The sequence below is a fragment of the Artemia franciscana genome, chromosome 3, assembly GCF_032884065.1.
Source record: "Artemia franciscana chromosome 3, ASM3288406v1, whole genome shotgun sequence".
Lineage (NCBI taxonomy): Eukaryota > Metazoa > Arthropoda > Branchiopoda > Anostraca > Artemiidae > Artemia > Artemia franciscana.
In genome coordinates this window covers 11,339,627-11,360,832 of record NC_088865.1, presented here as the reverse complement: position 1 = coordinate 11,360,832, position 21,206 = coordinate 11,339,627, and the positions used below count along the sequence as shown (strand labels likewise).

At 33.5% G+C, this 21,206-nt stretch overlaps 1 protein-coding gene across 1 annotated transcript in view; it reads left to right on the top strand.

Annotated features, from left to right (window-relative positions):
* LOC136024881 (nuclear pore complex protein Nup107-like) overlaps positions 1-21,206 on the top strand; it is an 84,418-nt gene that overhangs the window by 26,760 nt on the left and 36,452 nt on the right. The window contains exons 4-7 of the mRNA XM_065700412.1: positions 1,599-1,916; positions 5,911-6,091; positions 14,275-14,650; positions 20,050-20,326. Of these exons, the coding sequence (XP_065556484.1) occupies positions 1,599-1,916; positions 5,911-6,091; positions 14,275-14,650; positions 20,050-20,326 (1,152 nt within the window). The remainder of the gene's footprint in view (positions 1-1,598; positions 1,917-5,910; positions 6,092-14,274; positions 14,651-20,049; positions 20,327-21,206) is intronic.

The window sequence follows — 21,206 nt, the reverse complement described above, 5'->3', positions numbered from 1 at the left end:
GATTTTCCTTTGCTTATGAATATGAGCCAGCACAATTTTGTTCAGTTAGTCATTCAATTGTCATACGTTGCCCTGATGTCAAAGCCCATCTTCGACATAATTAGCGCTGTTGAGACAGAAACATAGACAAATTCTGAAAACAATTAAAAATATTCCTAAAATACTTACATCATTCCTAAGAGCGCTTCATTTTAACTATTTACCCCCCCCTTCCCCTACATCTCATTGCGCACAGGTGCAGCTCAAGGTATTTAATTTTCATGAATATTTCTGTAAGTGACTCTTGTTTCAACTTAATACCATTCAAATATAATCAGCGTTGATGATATTAGGAAACGAAAAAAATACATCGAAAACAAACGATTTGGTTTATACATTTGCACATATAGAAGAGGGGGTTTTGGGTAAAGTAAACTGAATCGCTCTTAGGAGAATTGTATCAGTAAGTAGTTATAATAATTACTCACTAATTACTTACTTACAAACATAAATAATTTATTATAATTGTAGGCTGTTTCCTTCTCATTAGCCCCAATTGTGCACAAATATGTGGAGACGTATATTACCCCCCCCTCCAAAAAATAACTTGAAAACTATTAAAATCAGTATATAATGATTTTAGCTTGAAAACACTCATAAATTTCAGTTTCAATTTTGGCAGTAACTTGAAATTTTTGCATTTTATACGCGTCGCTTCTATCACGCCTAGTATGTACTTTGGCAAACTGTTCTGGATAATAATAACTTCATTATAGACTCTATAATCTTGTATTACTTTGATTTTTTCATGCCCTGTGATTTAGACAGTTAAGCACTTTTCTCGTAAGTAAAATGTAATGATTATGATAAAAAAAAAGAATTTTCCGTTTTTCTTAGCCAAAATGTGTCCATTTGACGATTTAACACTTCCCAAAGAAGGATCCGAGACAGTTTTCCTATTCGTTCTAAAAGGTAAGATCAGCAGATGAGTAAACGTTCAATCGTACTATTACTTTCCTGATGTTTACTACCGTGCTAGGTATAAGCCTAGAATTTTTTCCCTTGACAAGGAAACTTATCAAGAAAACAACTCTTACTTTAGAATATACAGAACAATTGTAGTTAACACATCTTGCATGCTGCTAAACCTTTTCTCCAAATAATTCAGTGTTTTTCTACTGTTTCTGAAAAAAATTCTAGTCTTCCTTTAGCTTTGAAAGTCAAGTAATTACTACTAAAACAAAGTGCCATCTACAATTTTTGTTTATTGAAGACGATAAAGTAATTGCAGAAATGTCAACACAAAATTCCTGAAAAGAGTCTCTTGACTGAAGACAATTATATGAAAAAATATAGATTGTGTGTGGTTTCAGAAAACGGGCAAAATCTTAAATTGGCTTTTGGAAATGCTTTTCAGTAATCATCCCAGAAGTTTTAAAATGTCAGATACGACCTTTAGACGTGACAGTGACGTCACCTTAAAGTTGCGTCTTTAAATAGAGGTAAAGTTTTCTGTCGAAATCACTATGGGGAAAAATAATACATTCGGTGTTCGGCATTATGACACTGCTAAACTAAGTTAGTATAGGACTAAATCTAAATAAGAAATTTTCTTTCAGACTGAAGTTGAACTGAGTGATGAGCTGTTTACATGGAGATTGGTTTGTAGTTTATACAGTGATAGATTCCTTGTTGCAACGCAAACGGAATCACCTGAATATACTGTTGAGCAGCTTTTACTTCGGAAGGAATATGTCTCCGAAAAGGAAATCATTGATCATTTGGTACAGTCTGATACTCAGATCCGTCAAGCTCAATTGGTTATTGACTGGTTGGAATTGACGGCTTTAGAAGGGTCGAATCTTCTTGCGGAGAAAAACTCGGAGCTAATGATTTGTGGAAGCAAAGGATGGGAAATGACCCTGGTTGAGCTGGAGGTAGGTTTCTGGTGAGGGAACACAAGAACTTTTTTAAAGAGTGGGAGTGAGAAAAATGGAAATAAATAAACGAATTGTATGAAAAATATGGCAAATCACGGAAAAATCGTTAAAATCATGAGGCTTTGCGAGAAGAGGATTAAGTTTCTCCCCCTTTACTTAGGCCCTTACTTTATTCACCATTTTTTCCCTGCGCAGCATAATTTCTATATATTTATTTTCCAGAATATTGATTTAAAAAAAACACCCCCCCCCAGATAAAAAAAATCCTAAAAAAACTATATTAAAACCTAAAATAAGTAGAAATCCTTATAATTAAACAAATGAAACTTAAAAAGACTAGAAATTACCAAAAATAAGAGTGAGGCTGGCCATCCTGCAATCACTGTGATGGGTATCCTGGATTTAATGCTTTTGGGCTCTGAAAATCCCATATCTTGAATATTCACGTGGATTTCCGTCAAAGTTTCCTGTTCTTCAAAAAATACCATGCCTGTAGACATATTTTGGAGAAAAGGCTTCGACAACCTTGGTTGACATAAAAGTATATTTTTTTGTCAATATGTTTAAACAAAACTGCATCTAGCGTGACTATTCCCTGTAGAATACTCCTAGCCTGCCTTTCCCTACCATGATTATACTGCTGATACCCATACCGTGACTACTTCTGTCTCTGGCACTCATAACACTCAGTACTTATTTAGTATAGTCGTAATTTAGCTGGAACTTAAATCTTAATTGAACTGAAGTTAGATTTACGTTACTAGGGCAATGCAAAATCTTACAGACACCTTAGTTGCTGCAACATTGCAGGAATCGTTGCTACAGCAACACATTGATTTTGCTTTTCTGCCACCGATTAATTATCATGGTTGTCTTCTTTAATAAAATCTAATTTTCAGTGTTCTCTTTGACATTGGCTATATAACTTAAACGCAGCTCACATACTGTGGGCTGTTGTTCAAGAAAAACCAATCCATTATTTATAGTCATTTTTTTCTTTTAAAATGCACAAAGAGAAAAAGAGGGACTACTTTACTTTCAATCTCTGATAATAAATGCCCTTAAATATCTTCAGTTTATGTCAGTGACGTGTTTTGTAAGTTAATCGCATTGCTCCTTAATTGTATGCCAGAAAGGGGAGCCAAGTAGCTTTCAAAACCTAATTGATTTTCTCGTGTTCAATTGTCAACAGTAATCCATCAAGTACCATCATTTTTGACCCCAGGCAAGAATTATACTCAGCTTTTGGAAACGTAGTTTAATATATTCATCAATCTGGCCAGAGGTGCACATTCCAGTACAAGATCAAAGAGGTTTACCTCCTTACCAGTTTCTTCAGCGAACTGGCAGGATAGGAAAGAAACAGGGCAATTCCAAATTGTTGCTTGTGCAAGTACAATTTTCACACAGAAGTGGCATGGCTGTCCTCGGCCACAGCCTAGTCTTAACACTTGGACTGAGTGAGCGTATATCAAACAGTTCGTGGTAACGAACTGTGAGTAAGGAGTGACCAGGCTCACTAACTGAAACTGTAAAAACTGGGAGTTGATACCAATAGACATATCAAAAGAATCGGCTAATTATGCTTCAATTTTGTATCTTGTGCCAGAAGAAACATCACATTTTTTTAGGGGGGGGGGGTGATTGAATTAACCCAGTTGCTCTAGAATATCGTGAGAGGGTTCATTCGAACGGAAAGTAAAAGCTCTAGATGCGTTTTTTTTTTGTTTTTCTTAGGGGTGATCGAATTATCCCAGTGGTTCTTGAATATCGTGAGAAAGTTCATTCGAACGGAAAGTAAAAGCTCTGGTAAGCTTTTTAAGTGATCACAGAGATTGGAGTGCAACTAGGTCCCCTACCCCGCTTTTTTTTTCCAAAATCGTCCGGTCAAAATTTTGAGATAGCCATTTTGTTCATCATAATTGAACGGGTCAATAATCATACCTTTGAATGTAACTTAGCCCCCCCCCACTAGTTCCAGAGGAAAGGTCTAAGTTATAAAATTTGCCCACTGTTTACGCATATGAAATTATACATTGAGGGAATTTGCCAGGATTCCTAACAAAACTATTTTTATATGTCTTGGTTTCTCTTTTCTGTTTCAATTTTACGAGTAGAGTTGTTAAGGGTAATTTTCAGGGGTAATTTTCACCGAGATTAAATTTTCTAGAGAATATTTCCGTGCAGAGGGGAATTTCTCTTTGGAAATGGGGCCAGATGTCTGGGGCATTATTTTAAAAAAGATCGGAAATTAAATAAAAAAAACCTTGCGTGATTTTTTTTCAGAAGAAAAAATAGTTTTGAACTTAAAATAAGGAGCAGCATTAAAACTTAAAACGAAGAGAAATTATTATGTATATGAAGGGGATTGCCCCCTCCTCAACACTTTGCTTTTTATGCTTTTTAAACATTGAATTTTGTCCCAATTCTTTAAGAATGACTTCTGACACACAAGGGTCATTTAATGAGAACAATAAGTACTAAAAAAGCTTTTTTAAAAGTACTAAAAAACTTTAGCGTGAATAGCAAGGTGTTGAAGAGGGGGCATTCCCCTTCGTTTTCAGTTTTAATGTTGCTCCTTGCTTTTAGTTGAAAAGGCTTTTTTTTTTATTGTTTACTGGAAGGACCATTCAAAAATAAAGAATATCACTATTTTTTTATTTATTATTTATTTATTTTCTTTATTTCCCTCAAAAAATGAGGAGTACGCTACAATATAATATAAAGAAAAAACAACTGATAGCACTTACAATCAAAACCTATCAAATATTGATCCAACACTAAAAAAAAAAAAAAAAAAAAAAAAAAAAAAAAAAAAAAAAAAAAAAAAAAAAAAAAAAAAAAAAAAAAAAACACTTGCTAAATAGATTAGCCTATAAATCATGAAGAGCCAGAACTGTTACTAAAAAACGGAAATAAACTGTGGCCTAAAAGGCTAATTTTCGCCCTATCTTCAAATGTTTTATATTTTTTCTTTATACAGACTACATGATCCTTCACATTAAGCTTTAAAACAATCTCAGTGTTACTAAAAGAAAGGGGGAAACCAAGTAAAAATTTACAAAATTTAAAATAAGCAACTTTAATGGGCGAAAGATCAGAAGGTCTGAAATTTCGGAAGAGGAGGGACGGGAACAATACGTGAGGCAGAGCAACAGCGCTATACATACGACCAAGGACGTCCCGACGGTAAAGACCCCGAAAACGAATTAAAAGACCAAATGCCTTGCGTAGTTTCATCTGAACATGCTGAACCAGGACTGGTTTGAAATCTCTTTTCGAAGCAGCATAAGGTAATCCCAAATAAGTGACTATTGGCGACGACTGAAAAATAACACCATTGCCGCAATCGAGAGTCGCCCTGACATTATCCTCTAAACAATTTACAACAAAAAATTGACATTTTTCAAAACTGATATAAAGGCCCAAACCTTTTAAACAGTTAATTAAAATATTAAAATTAGAAACAAGACTAGACTTGGACCGGCTTAGAAGAATAATGTCATCAGCATATGCAATGTAAGACAGATTTCGAGATAATGAAACAAACGAGCAGGAAAGAGAATTAAGGGCAGTAGCTAAACAAGAATTGAATATATAAGGAGAAATAATTCCTCCTTGTCTAATTCCTCTACCCACTTGAATTAATTTGGACTGAGATGAAGATTGACATTTTTCCGTACATTTTCGAATATTTGACGAATATTTTCCATACAGCAGACAGCAGATGGCTAAGAATTAGATGATTAACTATTGTTAAAATAATTCATATGCATTTTAATAGTTATTTTTGTCATTAAACTGCTTTTGAAATTACTCTTAGAAAGGTGGCAGCTATTTTACATTTAGTAGAAGTAGGAGAAAAAAAAATCAACGATACCTTAAACATTGCAATTCTTATTTAAATGTTCTTTTTTAACGTTACTTAGATATTATTTTCATTTAATCATAGAAATGACCCTTAATAAGTCTTTTCTTTCTTTTATTCTAGAGATCAAGAGGAAAATCTACATTGGACGTAGTTTCTGAGCTAGATATGGATGCACCGTTGCGACAAGGGAGATATTTACATTCCGAAGATGTTGAAATTTTTGATTCTCTTAACATGGCTGTTTTTAGGAAAATTCGAACTGGAAGACTTACTCAGGCAAAGGAATTGTTGATTGCAGCTGGCAAGTTCCAATTTCTTTTGCCTTTTATCATAACTGTTTTAATTTCTATCGTTGTAGCACATCGATAGATGTGCTATCGTTGTAGTATAACGATATCGTTGTATCGTTGTATTAACCTGTTGTAGCACAGTGGATTGATGTTCTTCCTTGGGAATATGGGGCCCAGGATTCGATCCCTGCCGCAGCAAGGTTGGCCGACAAGCTTGCTACTTGTCCCTTTAAACAACACACAGCAACTGAAACGTCGATTCGACGCCCTATGTGCCAGCAATGGCTCTGGAGGATCTTTATCCTTTTTTATTTTTTTATCGTTACTTGTCTTATTTTTACTCTTTCTCAATTTTTTTTTTAACTTTTATTATATTACACGTGTTAATGGCTAATGCTTAAGGCTCTTAGGGCAGCTTGAAAACTTTCGTAAATAATTCCTTAACCACGCTGCTTTTCCATTTACAAATATTTAAGGAGAAAAGCTCTAGTCTGTTTCCCAACTTATTGCCACCCTATGATTTAATTTTCACGTGATCATCTGTTATTTCTGTCTGACTAAAGCTTTGTAATCACTGAACGCAATCAACATAACTGTCACTATTCTTTCATTATCAGGGGCGTAGTTACAGTATTTTTATAGGGAAGCAGGAGGGGGCGCTATTGCAATAGATGCTATTCAAGTGGTAGTGAAGAAAAGTAACTAGTTAACAAAAACACTTCTTGGTGAATTCAATAACATTGCGCAATACATTATAAACAATAAACACGAATTAAACTGGTGCTTGGCTTTCACTGAAATTGTCAGGAATGAGCTGATGCAGACGTCCCGGTGAATCTCTTGTTCAACAGTCGGTAAACCTGACAATCTATTTATATGTACAGACAATGGGACAGCGAAGAATGTTGTATATTCGAAAGTTTTACGTAGTTAAAAACATATACATATATACTAGCTGATGGGGTGGCGCTTCGCGCCACCCCAACAGCAAACATGAAAACAGCAAAACATGATGACATGACGTCACTCGACAGACCCACAGACAATTTATTTTTATATATATATAGATAGATACCAGCTGTTGGGGTAGCGCTTCGCGCCACCCCCAAGCCCCCCCGCGCGCGTAAGTCGTTACGCGCCATTGTAGTTGTGTCCCTGTGTCCCACCTATGTATATAGATAAAAGAGAAAAGGTTTCTCTTTTTGTTATATATATATATATATATATATATATATATATATATATATATATATATATATATATATATATATATATATATATGTTTTTAACTACGTAAAACTTGCGAATATACAACATTCTTCGATGTCCCATTGTCTGTGCATATAAATAGATTGTCAGGTTTACCGACTCTTGAACATGCAACATAAAATTGTCCATGGGAAAAACAATCCGTATTCAGATCTATACCTCATTATTCTAATGATTGCCCTTGAGCTTTGTTGATGGTGATTGCTAATCGAACATTCCCTGTGTCCCGGTCGTCATTTATATTCCCAGTATCCCGGTCGTCATTTGTGTCCCAGTGTCCCAGTCTGTAATTTCTCTTTGAGCGTCCCGTTCGTCATTTGTATTCCCTGTGTCCCGGCCGTCATTTGTGTCCCGGTGTCCCGGTCTGTAATTTATCTTTGAGTGTCCCGGTCGTCATTTATATCTCCCGGTCGTTATTTGTGTCCCAGTGTCCCAGTCTGTAATTTCTCTTTGAGTGTCCCGGTCGTCATTTATATTCCCTGTGTCCCGGCTTTTAGTTTTCTTTTTCTCCTTTATTTTTCAGTTTTTTTCCTTTTTTTAGTTTTTTTTTCTTTTTCAGTTTTTAGTTTTTTTTTTAGTTTTTTTATTAGTTTTTAGTTTTTTTTCTTTTTAGTTTTTTTTTGTAGTTTTTACCTTTTTTTTAGTTTTTTTTCTTTTTTAGTTTTTAGTTTTTTACCCTTTTTTGTTTTTTTTTAGTTTTTTAGCTTTTTTAGTTTTTTAGTATTTTCTTTTTAGTTTTTTTTTGTAGTTTTTACCTTTTTTAGTTTTTTTCTTCTTTCGTATTAATGCTAAAGCCAAGGTTCAAACCTGAAGGCTCTCGGACCTAGAACATGAAACATAACGCTTTACGAACTCAGCTACTTCGGCTTGAATACATTCGTTTTGAGCAGCTTCCTCGGGTATTGCCATTGTAGGTTCTTCAGTCATTTTACAATTAGAAATTTCTCTTTCAACGATCTTCTTACTATTAAAAATTTGTCTTTGAACGATATTCTTAAATACCTGTGTCCTGGTCGTCATTTATATTCCCTGTATCCCGGTCCTCATTTGTGTCCCGGTTTCCTAGTCTGTAATTTCTCTTTGAGTGTCCCGGTCGTCATTTATATTCCCTCTGTCCCGGTCGTCATTTGTGTCCCGGTCTGTAATTTCTCTTTGAGTGTTTTTTCTTTTAAGTTTTTTTAGTTTTTTTTTTAACTTTTTTTTTTCAGTTTTCTTTTTCTTCTTTATTTTTCAGCGTCACTATGAAATACATATCGCCGAACCTTTGTTTTTTTAACTAAAATCTGGTAGGCATTGATGACCTTATCCAAGTCAAAATCCCAAACCCAATCATCATCGCTATCATTTTCAGTTTTGATATGTTTTGACTCTCGCTGACCAGGTGGATTTTCATCTAACCGCGCGGTTTTGCTATCTTTAGCCGCTTGCCTGTTTTCTTGCTGTTCTTGTGATTCCTCGGCACGCTTTCTTTTCTTACTTTCTCTATCAGCCGCAAGTTTTTTGGCATAGACTCTTTGAGCAGCTTCCTCGGCTGTTGCCATTGTAGGTTCTTCGGTCATTTTACAATTAAACATTTTTCCGTCCACGATCTTCTTACAATTAAAAATTTGTCTTTGAACGATTTTCTTAAATACTTTTAATGATGTCATCGTCATTACAAACATAACGACAACTAACTTCATGACGACATGATGACATGACGTCACTCGACAGACCCACAGACAAACAACTTATTTTTATATATCTATATATATAAAAATAAGTTGTCTGTGGGTTATGTCTGTTACACTTTGTCTGTTACGCCAGATTATATCTTCTATATATATAAAAATAAGTTGTATGAATTTTTGTGTTGAGGGTATAAATGTAAAAACTGGGAATTGCATAAATATTTCGAAATATTTTGACAATAGATTAATGTAATTTGAAAACCTTAAAAAATATACAGCACAGGAAAAAAATATAAAATATAAAATATAAAAATATAAAAGCACAGGAAATAGCACCTTTGTGTCTATTTATAACTGACAAAACGCGTTGTTTGACTCCTTCTTCTGCGTCAATACTCTGCGTCAGTACTTCTTCTACGTCAATAACAGAGTCACAATCAATGACAAAATGTTTCGTTGCCTCTTGATAGCTTGGAGGACTGTACAACTCATATTTAGGAAGATCACTTGCAGAACTCATTTCTTGATATAAGTCAATGTTAATAGACTTGAACAAATTATGAAGAAGTTTTGAAGTTAAACCTTATTTAGAATCATCATAAAAATTCATTTACAATTCAATTTATAGTAACCATTTTTCATATCAACTATCTGTGTCACAAAAATTCTTTCTGGCTTTAAATTGAGCAATTTTACATGTAATATATCTTTTGAGATTTTTTTGAATGCATAATTAGCATAATTTTTGCGTCACATCACTGAGTGATTTCAAATATTGCAAATTTAGATCCCTTAGATCACAACCATGATCACTAGGATCCTTCTTTAGGAAAGTGGAGGGCTCCATAATGAATACATAAAACGTTGAAGGGTCCCAATGAATTTAACTAACGCTTGTGTATAAAAGCGGTAGCTAGTAACCTAGTTAGACACAATCACGCCCAATACTAAGAAATGTAATAGCCCATAACTTCCAAAAATAGTGACAGATCAAAACAAGAAGTACACTATTAGAACCGCGCCTTGTCCATAATCCCTGGCTTGAATAACGAGGAAAGTGTATTGGCTGGAGAAACAAGATAAGTTGCCTTGAACTACGATATTCTGGCATCGACAGCATCTTTTTTTTTTCTTCCTCAGATAGTAGGGTACTGGAATATCGTAGAGAACTGTTTAATGAGAAAGGAAATTAGTGTGATGAAAACCTTTTGTAATAAAAAAAAAAAATTCAAAATAAAGACAATTTTTTACGAAAAACTGCATTTTTCTATAACACTGTTAGTAGCATATGTTATTAACATCAGGGATTTGTAACATATTCGTACTTTTGTAATTAACAAAAAATATTAAAAATAACATCAATATTTTTTTTTTTTTTACAAAGAACTGCATCTTCATGTACTAGATAGTGAATGTATTCATAGTTTTATTAGAACCATATATGATGTAAATAGAAAAAAATGCTATATTACTCTAATGACATCGGTATGTTGTGACGTCATCATTACTATATAAGTGGGTGTTAGAGTACGTAGCTTAGTCAGTACCATGGTATCTTCTCAGCCTAGCTAAATATAAAGAAAATAGAGAAAAAAAATATCAAAACTGAGCAATCCAAATATCTACTTTAAAAAAACAGTACTACACAAAAAATGGAGATGTCATTCTGAAACGAGAAAAGCAAAGATATTTGACAGACTAGGCGTATCGGGGAGTAAAAATTGAGAGAGCCAAACAAAAGAGCAAGGAGCGTTAATCACAATGATCAAAATTATAGAAAAGCATCACCCGGGTTGCAGCGGTAGCGTGCAACCAAGTAATTATAATAAAGAGTGAACGCCAGCTCATAGTTACTGTAATATTTATAGTACTAGCTTTAGCTTAGGGGCATTATTATCATCGGTAAAGTTTCTAAGGTATGGTGCCATATTTGACTTCCTTAGGTGCTTGATTCTCTGAGGTTCGTCTCTTTCTATTCAAACTAAGAAAAAGTCGTAGGTTTTTTCCTGTTTGTTATTTTTCGGGTTGCAGCGGAGATAGCAACCTAGTTAGAGTAATAGCAACAGCAATCACGTCCAATACTAAGGAATGTAATACCCCGTAACTCCTAGAAATAATGTCAGATCCAAACAAGAAGTGCACTATTAGAACCACCTTGTCCGAAACTTCTATGTAGGAAACTTACCGTCCCTTGGCTTGAATGCCGAGGAAAATCTATTGGCTTGAAAACAAGATAAGTTGCTTGAACTACGATATCTGTATAAACGGCATCTTTTTTTCCGTCTGTTCTCCTCAAATAGCAGGGCATTGGAGCATCATAGAAAGCTGTTTAATGGCTCATTTTAAAGAAAGTTGCTACATCTATTGCCTTTTATAACAATAATAAAAAAATTTAGATAGAATGTTTTTACAAAAAAAAACACTGCATTTTCGTTTACAAGCTTGATAAACGACGTCAATAGTAACCATATAAGACTTATTAAGTGAATGCAGTATATATACACCCTTATCTTTCGACAAGATAATATAATCTGGATTGGAGCGGTAGCTAGCAACCTAATAAGAGACCATCACGCCCAATACTAAAAAATACAATAGCCCATAACTCCTAAAAAAGGGTCAGGTCAAAACAAGAAGTACAGTACATCGCGGAAGTAAATCTTTTTGAATTAAAACAAGCCCGAAGATGGCGTGGTACAAGCCCCGGAGAAATTATCATTTTTTGCTTTCATTTCTGGGTGATTTCGTATACCCAAATGATTTTAATGTTTTTGGCACTTCAAATTTTTGCTTCGACCAAAAATACCCTAAACCCGCAAATTGTTTTTTCTGCCCGAGCATGTAGAAAACATTAGCATGGTTAGTAGTTTTTTGAGAGGCATCGGTTGTAATGATTAAACAATAACATTAGATAACAAAGAAAGAGACCTAATAATAACAAAGATTTTAGCTCCGAAAACAGATAACAAAGTGGTGTCAAACAAGCTCCGGGTGCTGATATAAAATCGTGTATTAACAGTATTATCTCGGACAAGATGGGTGTACAGGTTATGAAAGTAAAACAGTTCAAAATAGGGATGAAAATAGGGATAGAGATCAAGATTCTTGGTTCCGTGTCCTTGAAGCCTAACTAAAGAAACTAATAGTAAAAAAAACCCTTAGGATGTTTTTTGTTTAACATTTTTTGCTCTCTTGTTAAATTCATATTTTTGAAGCCTAATATCTTTCATATCCCAATTTCTGATTTGACAAATCACTTTCTCTATAGCATAGCCATTGGACCTATTGACTCCTAAGAAAGAGTATTGGTTGTTTGACGGCAACAAGTGTTTGAATGTAGTATTTGATTTGGCGTTCAAATACACCAAATCAAATAAGTTTTTGTATATAAAAAAATTATATTTCGTGACTGTACAAGATAACAGTCAATGTTAAAGTAAAAAAAAGCAAAAAACAATGAGTTTTCTAAATTAAACTTCCCAAAATTTTCATAGTAACCAATACTACTTAACTCCGCCAAGCTGCTTACTTGGCGGAGCTTATGTTTTCTAATAACATTAGAAAACATTAGCTACTAAAAACGTTAGTAGTTTTTCGACAGGCATCGGCTGTAATGACTAAACAATAATTAAGTAATTAGAATGTGCTACAATCAGTGTTTCAACTTTTTAGGTCTAAGTCTCTTTGTGAGGTTTTTTTTTTCATTCTTGAGGACAATATTTTATTATTAGTTCTTCTTATTTTTAATGCTTTTGTAACTCAAAAATCAGCTAAGGTTGGTGAGAGGGAATCCTGATAGTTTGATAAGGCTACATTAGACATTAAAAAGGATTCAAAACTATCTAGGTGGTTACAATTTGAAATTTAATTAAAGATCCAAGTTGATTTAGATCCAAACTAACACTCTCTTAAAGTAGACTGGTTCTTTAGTTTTATAAACTGTTCCTCGTTAAATTATCCGGTCCAATAAATTTTTCGTGCCCTTATGTCTATAAAGGTCAATCCTAAGAAAACAAAAGTTAATTAGATAAACTTATTAGGCTTATAATATTTATACAACAAATATATAGTTTAAAATAGTTTCAAGTTTTATAAAGTATTTATATTAATAGTCTGTAAAGTTTATATTGTTTATATAATGAAGTTCAATAAATTTCAAAACAAAGGCAAAACCTTGCAACATCTAAAACAAAGAAAGAAAAATAATAAGAAAGTAGTTTCCATTAACATTCTTATTTGAATTTGTGAAATAAACTAAATTGTTTTCTTAGATAATGAGAGATGGTGTTAGCTGCCTATTTCTCACAAGGACAATCAGAAACCGGATATTCCTGTTATTAGGTTTCTACAATCTTTACAATGACCATTTAAGAAACAATTGATTTCTTGCAGTTTTCGCAGGTATCCCCCAATTCTATGTATGATTAGTTGGATTATATATATTTCGTAACCTTACTTGTGATCCCAAGGGATACTGGGAATACACAATAGCAAAAGATTGAAGTGTTACTCAGTGGAATTAGAAGTATTTAAAACAGTCTTAATTTGATTTATTGAATTCTAATGAAACTTCTAAGTTTGTTTATATCCTTGAGATTTTTCTTTTTAAGCAGACAAATTCTTTTGTTTAAAGCTGAGTTTCAATAAATTATAATAATTGATTGATTATAAATGGTCAGTAGGAATGGATCAGATAGACAAACTATAATACATAAATTTACTACTTGTACCCTTTTGACCAAAATGACTTTATATCATCTTCGGTCCAATGTAAAACGAAAGTTAAAGAGGAAATGGATTAAGGTTTATGTTTCCTGTGAAATACGTCATTATTTGACAAGCCTACAGCTGCGACCAAGGCTGAAAAGATAACATCCTTTATCATTAGACACATTAGTTTCTAGTCTTTCCATTTACTTAGACCTATTTCTTGTAAAGTTATCTAAACTTGCTTTAAAAATATTAACGTTTCCTATTTGGCCTGTTTTTCATGCTTTCAATATATTTTTCAATTTTGAATTCCCCCAAAAATGCTTAGCAAATTTCATAAATGAGCTTTGATAGAAGGATAAAGGTGAATATCTGTCGTCATACGTTGAAACCGTAAAATTGCAGGAATTTACCACGCATGAACTTGTGTCTTTTGATTTTATTTGGTTATTCTAGATAGCGTTTTTGTTTTCAGAGACGAACCTCCATATGTTGGTTCCCATAGTTTTAACAGCAAAATTTAAATCAATAACAATTCTTTTTAGGCTTTCCTCAGTTAGCAGTACGCTTAGTTGGATGGTATCCATTTCATGATCCTAATTTTGATTCTGAGGGACATTTTGAGTACTCTGTAGAACGTAAACCTGTCGAGGGGAATCCAAGGCGTAGCCTTTGGAAGAAGATAGCCTGGTCGTTTTGTGAACAAACAAAGATATCGCCATATGAGCGAGGGTCTCTTGCCCCGTTTTGTGGACATTTAAAATCAATGTTGGATGTTGCAAGTGACTGGATGGATATACTTTGGAGTCACTTGAAAGTTTTTGTTGATCAAGGAATTGAAAAATTTGTTAGAAAATATGAAACAACCACGCGGTTTTTCGCTAAAGTAGAAGATTTGCCTGAAGGTTATCTGAAAACTGAGTAAGTACCTGACAAATTTAAAAGAAGAAATTGCTGATCCATAAAAGCATTTATCTTTTTCAATCTTTAAATATCCTTTTTCAGTTTCTGGTTCAGATTTATATAAACTTATTTATATTTAGGTGAGTTATGTTACTATGTTATTGTTTCTTTTTTCTAGCTATATTTTAAATGTAGATTGGGGCTGGTGTTGCAATACGAAGGTAAATCTCATCGCGTATTGTTTTTATGTAAAAAGTATTTGCAGTCGAAATTTTTTTTTCCGATTCTTTCTTTTTTGAATTTAATATAGCTCTTTTTAGTTGGTTTTCTTATGTGTCTGATACAACTTTTTACGCTTATTTCAAGTATCTAAGCAGTATGTTTATTAAAGTTATGTTTCTTCCTGTAGAACTCAAATATGCTATAGAATTGAAAATATTTAAAACTTATTTTTTTGCTGAATATTTGGTGATTTTATTCTGTCTTGTCCGGATTTCAAAAGGCTGCTTTTTGCCTGGTGCTGCAACCACTCTGCCAGCCTGACATAAAATTTTGTCAGGTGTGGGGTTTGAACGCCTGACTATAACGTGCTCATATACCTTTTTGTACCCACCAGTCTAGCCGTAATGGTTTTGAACATATCCATGTTATTACTGGAAGAGGATTAGTTATATAATTTCCTTGTTGCGAAAGACTGTCAAATGGGAAGGTCAAAATTGTCTGTAATCCATATGAAAGTAAAACAGTTCAAAATAGGGATGATACCTTTTTATTGACAGTGAATAGGTATAAAATTATTCAACAGGATATTTCGAACACATATACAGTGTTCATCATCAGCAGTAAAACTAAAAGACGTGAATAATTGAGAAGTAAAACCAAAAGACATGAATAATAAAGACATGTTTACTTTTATTCATGTCTTTTAGTTTTACTGCTGATGATGAACACTGTATATGTGTTCGAAATATCCAGTTAAATAATTTTATATCTATTCACTGTCAATAAAAAGGTATCATCCCTATTTTGAACTGTTTTACTTTCGTCATGGAAAGGCAGTGTGGTCTTCGAATATATCTACGAAATCCATTTGAGACTAGTCTAGCAATATACGTATATATCAGAAGTGTTTTGACATCAGTATCGCATCATAAACAGTTTTTACGTTAAAGAAAAATGTGATTCAATTTTTGTCAAAATTTTTGGCCGATATTTTGGCTATTTTTGAAGATTGAATATAGTTCTTTTTAATTTAGCTTTTATTTTGGCCTATTACATCTTTTCATTCCAGTTTAAAATATTCAAATAGTACATCTATTTAGGCGACTCTTTTTCTGAAATGTTTTGTAGAATTTTTGGGTAATACCGGGTGATTTAACGATTGTTTCTTTCAAATTTACACATTTTGTGTTATTTTATTGAACCCTCATCATATTTTTCAGTACAATTTGTATTTTCAGTTCGAAAATCAAGCTAATATTTTAACATGACTCATAGCTGCCACTTCATGCATCTTCCTTTTGACAAGCTGAATTAGTAAAACTTACTCAATTTAAGCCACGTTACCAGCCCAAAATGTCAGCTACTCTGAAAAATTCTCAAAATTCTTACCAATTCATTCATAAGATCTGTTTAGCAACGTCACAAGTCGGTTCGGCAGAGTAGGACAAACTGAGCTTTTTCAGTGGCAAATATTAAATGAAATATTTAAAGGCAATGGAACTCCCTGGGAGGGTGTAAAGAGGGATACGTTGAATTGATTGGGATATAGGAGGACCAAGCGTAGCTGTGTTGGCCTCAGTTGCTTGATGCTGCAGTGAGTTGTTAGTAGTAGTTAGTAGTATTCCCAATACCAATCTACTTCCCAATTCTACCTTAGTAAGCTTTTTACCTCCTTTTCAAGGGCTCGCTAACATCTCAAATGGCATATTTGAATAAAACGATACTATACTAGCATATATTAGAAAATAATTGTCAAGGTAAACAAAATAAGAGAGAGGAAAAGTGTGGAAAAAGAAGAGAAAATGAAGGAACAATATAGATCTAAAATAGACTCGAAAGGAATTTTTGTTCAAATCTAAAGGTATTCTTTAAGTTCTACGTGAAAGTTAGAAGTTCTCGGTGACATCAGAATTGGGGAACCCCAACTATAATCCATCCCTCTAATTCTACCTCAGCTAGCTTTCTATCTCCCTTTCACAGGCCGGCTTAGTTCTCAAGTGGTATATTTACACAAAACGATACTACATTAACATATAATAAAAAGTAATTTTCGAGGTGACAAAAAAAGTGTAAGAGTAAAAAAAGGAAAAAAGAGGAAAGAATCTAACTTTAGAACAGACCAAACACAATTTTCTGTTTATGTTTGAGGTCTTCACTGTTTTTGGTACGTCTACAAAGGTTTGCTTCAATCGAAAATGCCCCTACCACCAAATTGTTTTATCTGTCCGAACATGAAGAAGATGTACCAAATGACGGCAGCGAGTGGAAATCTGATCGGTTGAATCGGTGAAATAGGAATTGTACGTTAGTACAGTTAAAGACAGTTAGTACAGTAAGAGGGATGGGGTGTATTGTCAGAAAAGCGACCATCGAATTTAGAATTAGCATCAATAAGGAATATAATCGTAAAACTGATGCATTAATTGCTATCAAATCCTAGTTTTTTTTTAGTATTTTTTTTTATACACATCGGCTCTAATTATAAAAGTATAATTGAGTAATTAAAATGTGCTACAATCAGTATTCTACTTTTGATTTCTCTTTGTGCTGTTTTTTGGTCACTTTTGATTTCTCTTTGTGCTGTTTTTGGCTCACTTTTGATTTCTCTTTGTGCGTTTTTATGGGTCACTTTTGAAGACATTCTTTTCAGCTGCTACCAAAGACAAATTCTATGCATGCTGCCATGTTGAGGCGTAGATAGCTATTTCAAATATACAGGGGGTGCCAATTTTATCTATTCACATTAAAACTATGTTTAATAAATGATAGACTAGGTTTTTCCGAGATTTGAAATGGTCTTGGATTGAGGAGGCGGGTCTCAAAATACTAAAGAAAAATTGCACATTCAGGTCCTAATTTTCGCTACAGGAAAAGTTAAAGTCTCCCTTAGTTTGTTTCTTTCCATATAATTTTCATGTTTTATTCCATTTACATAGTCTTAATTAGAGAGATGCACGTCTTTTATTGTTCTATCGCAGATACTTTTGTGGTAATTTCTCCTTTTATTGTTTCGTTTTATTGCAGATACTTTTATTGTTATTTCTCCCCTTTCTCCTTTTATTGTTTCTTTTTATCGCAGATACTTTTATTATTATTTCTCCATTTTCTCCTTTATTGTTTCTTTATATCACAAAAACTTTTATTGTTATTTCTCTTTTTTTCTCCAAAAGAAGCTGACAACTTATGTTTTTGTTCTCCGCTGAGCGAATGAACATTTCAGGTTTTTCATTTCAGCTCTTCTCCGTAAAGTAATAATTTGTTACGTTGCTGTTAATGCCAAGTCCCCTCCCCCCCCACTTTGTTTTGTTCTCAATCTCATATTTCCATGCCTGCCGTGTATGGATCCATCCATGGCTAGGGGATACAAGCAGTAGATATGACCTGATTAATTATGCTTGTTCACATCCGCTACGCAAGAGGATAGCACATACACACATTTTTGTGTGTGGGGTGGGATGCTAAAAAAATGGGGATGGCAGTAATAATAACGTTTTAACTATAATTTGAACAAGAAGGGTTGAGAAATTTAAGAAAACTTTGAACTTTACCATACGGAGGGCCCCTAGGCCCCCCTGGGTACGCCTCGGCCTGAGGTCTTTATTGACAGAGTGATACGTAACTGTGTGAACATAGAGCCAGATGTGGCAAAATTAATATATGAGAGCTTTTTGAAATGTCCTTTGCATTAAGTATACATTATTGGTATAACCCTTAAATACCAGTAGTATTTAATACTGGTCTTTTAAGACCTGGCCTGGCCATTTTAACCTTTCTTTAACAATGGGTATAGAATTGATATCGAACCACATTATTTCGTACAGCTAGTACTTGGTAAAAATGACGTTTCTAAGACTGAAATCTGGCTCCTTTTTCGCTCACGTGAATTCTGAAAAAAAATTCGGAGAGTAAATGATAGGAATAGAAATTTCCGTTTAACGTTAGATTAGAAAACGATATTAATGTTGTTGTGTCAGTGTTAAGATTTCTAAGTTTAATATTGAAAAACAATCGTCAGAGAAATAAAATAAAACGTCAGGTTGAGACGTCATTTCAAATATAAACGCTAATATTGTAATAAACGTATTATATTGTAATACGTATTATCTATATATTGTAATATATAAACATAATAAACGTATAATATTGTAAGAACGTAATAATTATAAAAGGTTAGTATTGAAAAACAGTCGACAGAAAAATAGAATAAAACGTCTGGTTCAGATATCATTTCCAGAATAAAACGTCATTTCAGAGACCTCTACTGATGAGCTATTGTGCTTATTCACAGGCTAGTAATAGCTTACTTGATTTTCCAGCCTTAATTTTGACTCTACGTGAAAATCCTGAAGAAAATTCTGACAGAAGTTAGAGTTTTTTTTGTGATATTAATTTAAAAGATAATGTTTTAATGCTATTTTAAGACTTTGAACGTTAAACGAGTCAAAAATACAAATGGTATGTTTATTCCTGCTTGTTCTTCAGATCAATCACTTAAGGTTACTTTTAAAAAGCTACTGTAAGAGAAATAAGGTATTGCGCTATCTTGGAGATCTCTTTGTTAAGCCCCTAGCTCAATTTACCCTTATTTACTATTTACCAATTTACCCAATTTACCCTAGCTTTATTTACCCTTAATTTTAACACAAATAGTAACTTCATTTTCTTAAAATACATGGAAAATGGAAGCCATTTTCGACTCCTTGGAAGCTTTCTCCAGTTCTAAAGGAATGAAGAACCGAGAAATGTCAGAAAAATATCTTTTCAGATAAGAAATAAAATAAAACGTAATTTCAGAAACCTACTTATTGATGCCTGACGTCTCTGTTGATCCTGGGTGTTTTTATCCATTACTCAAACAAAAATATTAAACTAACTTATTTTCCTATTTTATTTTTGGCTCTGCATAAGAAAATCTGACTAAAAATGTTTTATAGAAAGAGAACTAACATCTTTTTTATGATATTAATTTCAAAATTATTTTGTAAACGTTCAATTAAAGTTCTTAAACGATTAATGAGTCCAAGGTCCCAATGGCTTATTTTTTGTTTGTTTGGTTCATCGCTCAGGGTTACTTTTAAAAATAACTGTCAGAGAAAGAAGGTAAAACGCTATTTTTTCTTTTTTCTTTTTATTGAACCTCTTATGTGTTTATCTTTCATTCAAGCACAAATAATAGTCTCTCTTTCTTAAAATAGATGGGACCTGGAAGCGATTTTTGATTCTGTGGAAGCTTTCTCCAGCTCAAAAGGAATGACAGATAAAATGCGACCGATTAATGTTATCCAAAAATGTATAATACTTGATGATTGTGATGGTCTTATTGAACAGGCAGAACTTTGGCTTGATAATGATAGGAGAGAGATTGATCGAAATACTTTGAGGTTCCTTTGTCACCTCACTATTTTCTTGAAGCGTGTTCATAAGCTGTCGAGTGAAACTTCTGGTGCCGCAATTATTGAAGCCTATATTAAGGTAAGTTGCTCTGATTTCTCTTTTCATTGAAAATATAGCGCTTATAGTGATGAAGTTACCAAAATTTCACCGGACAAAACGGAATTCTTATTAAGGATCCTTATTTTCAAGAATTGAGGAAACTTACATTAACTTAAGCGTTTTTACTATCATATATCTAACCAGTACGGTGTTTGGTCATAAAATGGCCCATAAGTTGAGATGGTATTCACGTGATGGTAGAGCAAACCTTATAGATTATGTTGTAGTAAAATGAAGACTGGCAGGATCAATATAAGGTATTAGGGTATAAAGGAGTGCTGCTATTGATGTTAAAAGTAAAGATCACCATCTCCTAGTGTCAAGGTTTAATTTAAAGTAGAAATTTCTGAAGGGTACCCACCTCCCGGGATGTTATGATGTTTGTAGACTCCATGATGAGAACTTGGGAGAACTTTTCCAGGAACAGTTGAATACTAAGATTGAGAGTTTAAAATTTGACAATGTGGAAGATGGCTGAAATAGTTATAGAAAAATAATTTGTGAAGTTACTGATGGTGTCTTAGGGAAGAAAGTTAAGACTGCAGCCAGGAATATTAGTGAAAAAGCCTTATGTTTAATGGAGAGGAGAAGCGGTTTGTACAAGAATTATCTAAGTGATTGATCCTATAAAAGAAAGAATGCAAAGAAAGTTAAGAAAGCATTAAAATATGTAACTAAGGAGGTGTGAAGCGGAGGCCATGGATAAAGTTGCCGAGGTTCTGGAAGATGCAGCTAGACAGCATAATAGTAAAATATTGTACTGGCTTGTTAATAAATTGAGAGGTAGCAGTCAATCTGGACTTCTCCCAGTTAAAGATAGGAATGGGGCCACAATTAGTGATAAGGAAAGAGTTAAAGA